The sequence below is a fragment of the Dendropsophus ebraccatus genome, chromosome 1 (genome assembly GCF_027789765.1).
Source record: "Dendropsophus ebraccatus isolate aDenEbr1 chromosome 1, aDenEbr1.pat, whole genome shotgun sequence".
NCBI classification, from domain to species: domain Eukaryota; kingdom Metazoa; phylum Chordata; class Amphibia; order Anura; family Hylidae; genus Dendropsophus; species Dendropsophus ebraccatus.
In genome coordinates this window covers 12,827,237-12,837,732 of record NC_091454.1, presented here as the reverse complement: position 1 = coordinate 12,837,732, position 10,496 = coordinate 12,827,237, and the positions used below count along the sequence as shown (strand labels likewise).

Genomic DNA, 10,496 nt, shown 5'->3' with positions numbered 1-10,496 from the left:
CCACCTGTTCCCCCGGGTCTCCCGCTGCCGGTCCCCGCTCTGTAGCTCCATGTCCCCCCGGTCTCTCGGTCACTGTCACCGCTGCTGCCGGCTGTTTGTATTTGGCTCCAGAGCTCCGGGCTCCTCCCCCTCCCTCCTCCTTCCCCCCCCATCCCGACCACCCCCACACTCACAGCTCTGAGGCCACGGGAGGGTTAATTGCAGCCGTGACGTCACCGGTGGTGGGGGCGTGTCCCCGCGCCTGTCACTCAGGCACATCCTTAGGACGCTGGCGCGCTCTCTCTCTCTCATACACGGTTCTAGGCTCAGAGCTGCCGGGCGGCGGGTCACGTGACCCGTGGATTTACCTCACAGCCGAGGCTCCCACATCGCTCCTGTATGAGGGATCCTGGGGAGGAAGCAGACCTTCCCTGATCTGTATGTAACCTGTACCATGTCCCAGGCCCTGAGAGCTGGAGCCTCTGTCTGCTCCAGGATCTACCTGATCAGGAGATCCAGGGATCTGTATACATGGAGGGACACTGCAGTGAGGAGACTCAGGGGGGGGGAGGTGAAGACCCTCTCCAGAATCACCTTATGGTGCTGGGGGGTCAGATATGTGACCACCCGGGGGGCCCAGTGCCATAAGGAAGAGCCTCCTCAGAGCTGCAGACCGTCGCTCCATCCACAGAAGCCACCGGAAACCTTCCTGAAGAAGATCGCCTTTCTTATCCGCATGGGGGTCCGCTCCTTCATCCTTTTCTGCAAATTCGGACCCCTGTTGATCGTCTTCCCGCTCACGTACCTGTCCTCGCGTCTGAACTCTCTTTGGCTTTGTCTCTTGTTTAAGGCCACCGAGTCATCGGGGCCAGCCTGCATCAAGCTTGGCCAGTGGGCTAGCACTCGGCGGGACCTCTTCTCGGAGGAGTTTTGCGCCGTCTTCTCCAGACTTCATGTTAAAGTCACGCCCCACCCCTGGGAATACACCGACCTTTGTATGAGGAGAGCCTTCGGGAAGGACTACGGACACGTGCTGAGGTTCTGCAGTAGGGAACCTGTGGGGTCGGGTTGTGTGGCCCAGGTGTATAAGGCCTACGCCGACCTATCGGTTATCGAGAACGTGGAATCCCAATCCTTGGTGGAGAGTATGGAGCGGGATTCGGCCTACGAAGCTTGGGAGGTGCCGGGGCTTCATGGAATACTTAGACGCGTGAGGAACTGGGGACGACCCAGCCAAGGTTCTCCATTACTGCCGCCCGTGAGAAGATCGGGGGATGATGAAGACCTCTTAGTACCAGTGGCGGTAAAAGTAATTATGACATCATCAACAACAACCATTTTTTAGGGACTTTTGGGAAGTCTTCATCATTGCCTGTATAAAGTCATACTCCTTTAGCCGATTCCCCAGTACTCACGGTTCATTGTTTCTTTGGCCTCTGTACTACCTGGATCCCCTTGACCTGGACATATGACTCCTTCAGCCAATCACTGGTTGTATTGGTGATTGTCGTCAACAGTGATTGGTTACAGTGGTCACATGTCTGTGTTTAAAGAGGTGCCAAGGAGTACTAAGGCCAATGGGTGGTGGGGGGATCGGTAAGGTTTTATACCATTCTGGGCCATTTTTAAACATTTTAAAGGGGTATTCCAGCGTGAAAAAAAACGTTGATATGTTACTTGGGCAGAGCTAAAATAGGAGATACTTACCTACCACCCTGTCCACCTTCTCCATCCCATGATGCTAATCAGTTCTCCCGGCTTTCAAGACAAGGTTTTGGATTAGGACCTGCCTGCTCAGCCAATCAGTGGAGGCAGTGGTGTCCCGAGTCAGCTAGCCAACAGGTCCTGCTCCAACATCTCACCTTGGAAGGACTAAGGGACTGGAAGGACCTCCAATGGGAGGTGCTGGGGTAGAAAAGGATGATTTGTTTTTTCTTTTTTAGCTAATTCCCTCCAACATATGCATTTTTTCTATCCAGAAATACCCTTAAAGTGGCTATTAACCTATAGCTCCCACTAAGATTAATAAGAACTGTAAGAATCTAATGGCATTGTCTATATGCTAGAACTTTAAAGTGATGCAGTCACCCCCCCCCTTATGTGCAGTTCTCCACACCATCCACAGGCTGAGATGCTGCGCATTCGATGTATACCCGTACAACACTTGTCTTTGTCTCCTTTCTGCTCTAAAATTGCTTAATTTCATCAGTGGACAGTGTCAACTGGGTGGGGCTTCATGACAGTTGGGCCCACTCCCCAGCATGGAGATGGGGCTCAACTGCCGTAAGGCCCCGCCTAGGTGACATTGCTACCCGATAAAATGAAGCAAGCTTAAGAGGGGGGGGGGGTTATAGTATAACCAGTAAACCTTTTGAGGCCAATCATTGGCCGCAGCATCACAAGGCTAATGTGTAATGCACGATCGGTGAGGAACAGAGGAGTGATAAAAAAAAGTTGGGGGTGTTTATAAGTTTATATATGAGGTTATATTTCTATTTTAAAGCTCCGAACCATAATACTCGAAAAGTTAGAAAAAATATTTATAACCCGCGTTAAAATTCGTGTCACATGACTGCAACGTCCAGTGGGTGAAGGCCTATGTGATGTTAATGGTTGAACCAAACCTATAGCATCTAGAGCCATTTTAGAAGATGACAATAGCCCCATACCATATGACATAGTAAACCAAATGGATGTCATAAAGGGGGTCCACATCTAGCCGCTGCCCCACCTTTCATATGAAGATGATTGTCAGTCTGTGATTATAGATATAGACTTCCGTTAAGTCTCCCCTTCCTACTAGGTCCTCCATCCGGGTCTTGGCCAGGAGGTGAAGATGGACCTTCTCATCATGAAGACATGGAGCAGGTTACTCAGTCTGATCCCTGGATTCCGGTGGTTGAGTCTGACGGAGATTGTGGAGGAGTTTGAAAAATTAATGACCCAGCAAGTAAGTATAAGTATATTCCCAGTGCCGTACTGGCCCACCGGAGGACCGGAGATTCCTCCGGTGGGCCCCCAGCTTTAGAAGCTGCACTAACACTGACTGACATGTCGTTTCTCACTGGTTCTGCATTGGTGGGCCCCCAGGATGATTTCCTCTGGTGGGCCCCAGTCCGACGCTGTATATTCTTCTCTAAAGGGTTCAGAAATCTATATACATGTATACTGGTTAGTGGCCGGGTGACCAGTGACAGCTCTATACATGCTATGGCTGACCATAGTTCTAACTTTAGAGTTTACGCTAAATAACTTACGTCCCACTGAAGACACTGAACCAGCAGCGGTGATATCTGTCCTGTAGTTTGAGAACTGGTATGCAGTGGAAACCTTAGTTCTGCTTTGGGAGGATCTTACGATGCTTGGGAATAACCATAGACCTTAAACAAAATTTTTAACCTTTTTTTGCAGATAGATCTTCGTTTTGAAGCCAGAAACTTGGAAATGTTTCATCAAAAGTTTGAAAAAATGGATTTTATAAAGTTTCCTACTCCCCTGAGACCCTTTGTGACAAAGAACATCTTAGTGGAGACCTATGAGGTGGGCACGTGGTGGTGGTGTATTGTAAGGGGGATGTCTAAGGGTTGATAAAGAGTGGTCCATTGTCCAGGTTCCCTATTAAGATGCAAAGGGTGGCTCCTGCTCTGGAGGGCCAACACATTTGTACATTACATTGATAGTCCATAGATTTTTGGGAACACCATGTAACACTTTATTTCTCCTGTGGGGGCACTGTGGGAAAGTTGAACCCTTGTTGGCAACTTTCCTCACAAATTGCAGTGACACAACATTTCTGCTGTGAACGAGCCCCCTCCCCAACAGGGTCACAGTAGGGTCTTGCTTCTAGCAACACCACAGTGATCAGCTGTAATCTGTTGAGGAACGTGGCACCAGCGCCACCACAGGAGAAGTTAAGTATTACACGCTTATTCTTAAAATGAATGGGTTGTCTGCATATGAGGATGCACAGCGTCTTCCAGGGAGGATTGCTCTTTGTTGTGTCTTTTCTAAACCAGACAATTATGGATAAATGTAACTATATTGTTTTCTTCCTTAGGAAGGAGAACCGTTGTCTTTCTACCTGCAGGATTCAGCCTCTTCTCCTATCAAACAGCGGATAGCAGCCATGGGAGTGGACATGTTACTGAAGATGGTAGGAACCTTTCTCATTGGCAAGTACAAACTTAAACTGGCCATACGCATTAGATATGTGTGTCTCAAATTTTGGTGCGACCAGCCAACCTTCTGTCTCCTAACTCTCCACTAGTGACAGATGTTAGTAAGAAGAAAGGACTTTAACATGTCCAGTCCTTTTGTTCTTAGAGATATAAGCTGCTGCCAGGGGTCTCTTCCTCCCTTCTCCTGATTCCCAGTACACACACGCTTGGCTGATTTGAGTGTACATGTGTGTGATAGTATAGGAAGATATAGATAAACATTTGTCTGTTAGGGCCCTAATACATGGGACGATTATTGTGTAAATTATCGTAATATCGTTCAAATTTAAATGGTAATCATTTGGTGTAAATGCCGACAACGATCAAAGGACCAACGAGAAATCGTTCATCGTTCCTTTGGTGTTGACACCAAAATCATCTCTTATCATTCGTTGTAATTCTACATTGTTCCTTCTTCTGCCGGGATCAGATGGAGTAAATGGTCGTAATATGGGGAACGATTTCAGGTTAATGATAAACTATCTAGTTTGTGATCGTTAATGGTTATAACACGCTTTGTCTAATAGGAGACAACGATCAGCTGACCCTTGATTTTAGGTTTGGACCTAAAATCGTCAGGCACCGACCACGCATAGCTACGTGTAGTAGCGATGTGCGCCCGACGGCTTCCCCAACACCTGACACCTTACCTCTCCCGCTCCCGGTCTTCTGTCCTGTGCCTTGCAGCTTCAGGGTCCCAGCGGCTGCAGCGGCTGAGAGTCCTGTGATTGGCGGTCCCGGCCTGTGATTAGCTAAAGGCCCTATTCCACGGAACGATTATCGTTCATAAACTAGCTCCAACGACCGCTCGTTAACGATCACTAAACCTTTTTTTTTTTTATTGAACGATAACACAAAACGTGAATGATATATGTAGTGTAACGATTATTTTGTGGTCGTTACATGGTCGTTCGCCGGGGTGATCATGACCATACGGCACACCTACTTTTTTTAAACCTTTTACGAACGACTGAAAGATTTCTAATTTTACGAACCAATTAGCGAATTATCTTTCAAAGACCAACAATTTTTTTTCGACATTCTGAAAACCAATTTTAAACGACAATATAACGATTTCGCCTTTGTCGTTCGCTCGTTTACACTAAGTCCACGAAGCGATTATCGTTAATGAGCGGTCAATTATGAACAATAACCGTTCTGTGGAATAGGGCCTTAAGCGGCCTGTCAGATACTGCTGTCACTGGGACCGGGAAGCTGCGGAGCACAGAAGAGAAGACCAAGAGCGGGGAGAGATAAGGTGTCAGATGTTTGGGCAAGGGCTGCATGGAAATCACTAACGATGTCTATGCAGCCCTTACTGCCTGATTATCAGGCCGTGTAATAGGTCCTGTAAACAAGCATTGATCAAGGCTGGGGACTGAGGACTGCAGGGCTTAGAAGAGAAGCTATTGCTGTAAAAACACAAGTGAGTGGTCACTAAGGGCGTCAAGAGGTTTTCTCAAGAATAACAAGCATCACCTGCCTGCACTGATCACATGATCGGGAGTCCTGTGTCCCCTCAGTTGACTTTGTCCATCCATTGACCCTGTGATTATGGGATCCTGAAGGGTTGCTTTGGTAGAGAAGACCCTTATGTTATTTAAAGCGAATGTACCATCAGTACATTCTCTTTAAGTGTTTCACATGGATAGAACGGCGCCGTACGCAGTTAAAACAAAGGACCGCGGCACTGGCTGCCCTGCGTTGGTGCCCTTCTATCCATGTGAAACACTTAAAGAGGAGGTACATCCTCTTTAACCTGAACCCACTGATCGAACGGCGACGTTTTTCAGACCGAGGCTCCGTTCTCATGCACGGGAACCGGCCGGTGCTCAAGCACTGGAGGCCGGCCCGCCTGCCCCCAGTGGGAGGGAATTCCCTCCCCTGTATGACGCGGCTCCCTTAGAATGAACGGAGCCGCGTCACTGGGGGCGGGCCGGCCTCCAGTGCTTGAGCACGGCCGGTTCCCGTGCATAGAACGGCGCCGTGCACGGGAACGGGGCCTCGGTCCAAAAAACGGACCGCGGCACCTGCTTCCCCGTGCCGGCGCCGTTCGATCAGTGGGTTCAGGTTAAAGAGGATGTACCGGGTGGTACATCCTCTTTAAAGCGAATGTACCAACAGTCCTTCAAGATGAAAACGGTAAAACAGTAAAATAAAAACGGTTTATTCATTCAAATGTGGTGACATAGTAAACAATCGATTTGTTTTAAACAGATATTATTGTGTAACAGTTAACGATGGCAGCTACCTCGAAAACTAGAGGCCACAGATGTGATGTACTACCTATGACCAATTCAACAGTCTACCAGAAATTTTATAGAAATTTTTCAATATACTTGAAATTTCCAGTGCTGCCTCTAGTGCCTGAGTTGGTAATAGCAGTCATGATGGTTATTGACTTTCCTTCCTTCTTTTAGATATTTGTGGATAACTTTGTCCATGCTGACCTCCACCCTGGTAACATCCTTGTGCAAGGAGTTCCAGAGTTCTCCCCTGGACACAGTGACCAGACCACCTTGGTAGACATGTGCGACACTCTGATAGTGGATGTCCGACCCGGTCGTTGCCCGCTCAGGTTAGTCTTGCTGGATGCCGGCATTGTGGCTGAGCTGCAGGAGAAAGATCTCGAGAACTTCCGCTCCGTCTTTACCGCGGTAATACTAGGGCAGGTGAGTGAGAAAAGATTACGGCATCCGTAGACCAATTTACGCCTGGTTTGTACAGTTCTCCTTTATTGTTTGCAAAACGAAACCGTTTTGGTGTGTTCTGCAGGGAGAAACGGTGGCTGAGCTGATCCTGTATCACGTCAGGGCCAACCAATGTATAGATGTGGAAAGCTTCAAGTCCCAAATGGCCAAGTTGGTGAACGAGGCTCGGGAAAACACAGTGACTCTCGGGAAGGTGAGGACACAATGATGCTTTGTACACTACATGTAACTGCTGTGATCAGCTATGATCTGTGAGGGAACCTAAGAGCAGGTATTCAGTTTTTTCCACAGCGCCACCGCAGGAGAAATAAAGCATTACATTATCTTTTGAAATCAATGGGTTGTCCACATATAACATACAGATCTTTTGGGTCCTCTTAAGGCTCTTTGTAGTCCTTCTCTAGATGAAAGTTATGACTTTAGTACTTTCCCCTATTGACCGCCAGTTGGGGGTTGTCCATCTATCACCCCTAAGGGTCCTTTTCCATGGGCCGATGGGGGCCCGTTCAGTAATGTAAACGAGCGCCGATCTGCTAGATTGGCGCTCGTTTACTGAGCCTATTACATGGCCCGATAATCGTTTAGCGAGGGCTGCAGGGACATCGTTACCGATGTCCTTGCAGCCCTTGTTTAAACACCACACCAACCGCGCATTGCTACGTGGAATAGCGATGTGTGGCAGGCGACCAACGATCTCACAAGCACCATACATTACCTAAGCATGTTGCAGATCTTCTCCTGCACTCCTTCTCTCCCAGTCCCGCGCGTAGCTTTCGTGCAGCCTGTCTGAGCTGACAGACCACTCAACCAATTACTGGCCGCAGCGGTCCTGGCCAGTGATTGGCTGAGCGATCTGTCAGCTAAGATAGGCTGCACCAAAGCTGCGAGCGGGACTGGAAGAGAAGGAGCGCAGGAGAAGACTTGCAACATTCTTAGGCAATGTATGGTGCTTGTGAGATCGTTGGTCGCCTGCCACGCATCGCTATTCCACATAGCGATGCGCGGTTGGTGCCCAATGATTTTAGGTTTGAACCTAAATAAACGATCAGCCGATGACACGATCATCAGCTGATCGTTGTCTCTATTCCACAGAGTGAAAATCGTCCGAATCGGGCCGATTCAGCCGATTATCGCTCCGTGGAATAGGACCCTAAGCCTGACTGCTAGAATACTTGGTGACTAATTACTACCATTGTACGAATAGAGAATGGAGTTAAGCGGAAGATGGCAATGTAAACTAATATAAGTGGTTAGATTCTCAGCAGCACAGATTATGTCAGGAGAGATCTTGTGAGGGGCATCTTGTTAGTATGTTAAGAAAAGGACTGCATATGACAGGGGGCAGTGTTACAATGTGAGGAGGGAAATGCTATGACATAGACCAACAGTGGAAGGAGCACAGTCTCAGTACCACAGAGTATTTAAGGAAGAAAAAGCTGAACTTGCGGGAGACATTTATTTTTAAAATTATGTTATTATACCAGTTTTTCCCCCCCCCCATTTTTGTTGTACTCTTCAGCTCCAGGTTGCAGCCCTGCTCTCTCGGGTTTTTCAGCTGCTCATGACGCACAAGGTATAGTTTTTTATTCTCATATTTGTGTAAGCCATTCCATTAATAACCCCCCATTTATTACTCTCGGGCCTATTCACCTGCGAAGCTGCCGGCAGAACTCTGCTCCCTGCTCTGTCACAGTCATCGCCTTCAAAGCTGTGTCCACAACTCTGCACTTTGACAGTCATTTATTTCCTCTCCTTCTTTCACCTTTAGATCTGAATTCAGAATTTCACCCTTCACCTTTAAAGGGGGTGAAAACATAAAAAACAGTCCTTACTTACCTCTCCCCGTTCCTGCCATCCACCACGTGACCAGCCTTGGTTATGAGTTGTGACGGTTCATGGACTGGCTGCTCAGCTAATCAATGACTCCAGTGGTGTCCCACCCCAGTCATTAACTGGCTGAATGGGCACAACCAGGTTGTGACATCATCACTGGTTGAGACCCCCGAGCTCGGCAGGGATCCCGGAGCAGCGATCCAGCGCTGAAGAGGTATGGGGAGAGGTGATTTGAGATAGTGTTTTTTTAGTGTGTGCCCCCTTCCCTGCCCCTTCCTTTAAAAAAAAAAAAGTTTTTGGCCGGACTTACTTATGTATATTTCCGCTCGTAGTGCGATCTGCAAATATATGCACGTAGTTTTGAGGTTGATGCGTTCGCTTGAAAGTATACGATATATGGCCGCACAGTTTACACTACGTATGAACTTACGACCGGATCGTATACGCCGCCGTGAAAAATTAACAAGACCATTGTTTGAGGACGAAAATGTTCGAACTCACGGCCGTGGATTTCCATGCAGTCCCGTATGAAGTACTTATTTCAGTCAAATTGAACTTGATTTTTCGATCCAAAAGGTTCTGTGTGTTTTATTGGGCTGGGCGAAGACTTCCAAGTAAATGACCTGCTTCAGATCGCTTTGAAGCAAGCTAGGGAAGCATAACTGTACTACGGGCATATGTTCGCAGTGCGTACGCATCCGGCCGCATGTCGATTTTTCCACACATGTACGTTTCATCCGCACATGTACGGCGGCATAAGAACTGCGGACGGAATCGTATGCAGTGTGAACATAGCCTAAAGCTGCATGAATAAGGCTGTAGTATCACGGTCATTCATTCCCTTTCCTTCTTTCACTTTCAAAGCTGAAATCAGAATTCTGCTCTGTCAGTCATTTACACTTCTTCACTCACATTCAAAGCCGTCTTGAGAATTATGCTCCCTGCACTCTCACAGTCATCCATCTCCTTTTTACCATATACCTTCAAAGCTTTGTTCATAATTCTGCACTGTCATAGTCAGTCGTGTCCCCTTCTCCGCTAATACCCAGAGCTGCACCCATAATTCTGCTACCTGTGCTGTCACTATATGTACACAATAGTATTTGCTGCATCACATATATATACTATAGCAGCAAGGGCTGCAGGGACATATGAAAGCCAAGCAAGAAGCCAGCAAAATGTTGATTGCAGCTCTGGAGTAAAAAAAAAAATCATTGAAACACATCCAATTGTACATATGTGCAGGTGTCACATAGAACCGTCACTTATAATTTTTTTTCCAGGTGAAGCTGGAGAGTAACTTTGCATCTATCGTTTTTGCCATTTTGGTCTTGGAAGGACTCGGACGCTCTTTGGACCCGGAGATTGACATATTGGAGGCAGCCAAGCCGCTGCTGGTAAAGAGCGCTGCCTCTCTGATATAGACAGTGCCGGAGAGTCTCTTTCTTTGGATGGAGGGAGGTCCACAACAAAGAAATTGCCATTTATTACCAATAATTGCAGGTTTTAAATAAAGGACAAAAAGTATACTTTTATTGTATCAAACGTACAGTCTAGTTCCCACTCCTATTTGGGTGATATATATTTTGTTTATGGTTCATAAACAAAATTTCTGAGGACGTTCCTGGCTGGTGAGAAAGATACTGCTGCCATCTATTAAGATAAATGTTGGTCTGTAATGTACAGGAGTAAGCAGACGCTGTGCAGGTTCCCTGCGTGTAGGGTAGTTACTGGGCAGACAGGTGGATATGGTGTG

The 10,496-nt window shown here is 47.4% G+C and overlaps 1 protein-coding gene across 1 annotated transcript; it reads left to right on the top strand.

The window, feature by feature from the left end:
- The first annotated feature begins 212 nt into the window (after positions 1 to 212).
- On the top strand, positions 213 to 10,285 carry ADCK2 (aarF domain containing kinase 2). The gene is made up of 8 exons (XM_069967594.1): positions 213 to 1,288; positions 2,783 to 2,929; positions 3,391 to 3,519; positions 4,037 to 4,132; positions 6,617 to 6,868; positions 6,972 to 7,100; positions 8,427 to 8,480; positions 10,024 to 10,285. The coding sequence occupies exons 1-8, from the start codon at positions 434 to 436 to the stop codon at positions 10,162 to 10,164; spliced, it is 1,803 nt and encodes a 600-aa protein (XP_069823695.1). The 5' UTR covers positions 213 to 433; the 3' UTR covers positions 10,165 to 10,285.
- The last annotated feature ends 211 nt before the right edge of the window (positions 10,286 to 10,496 follow it).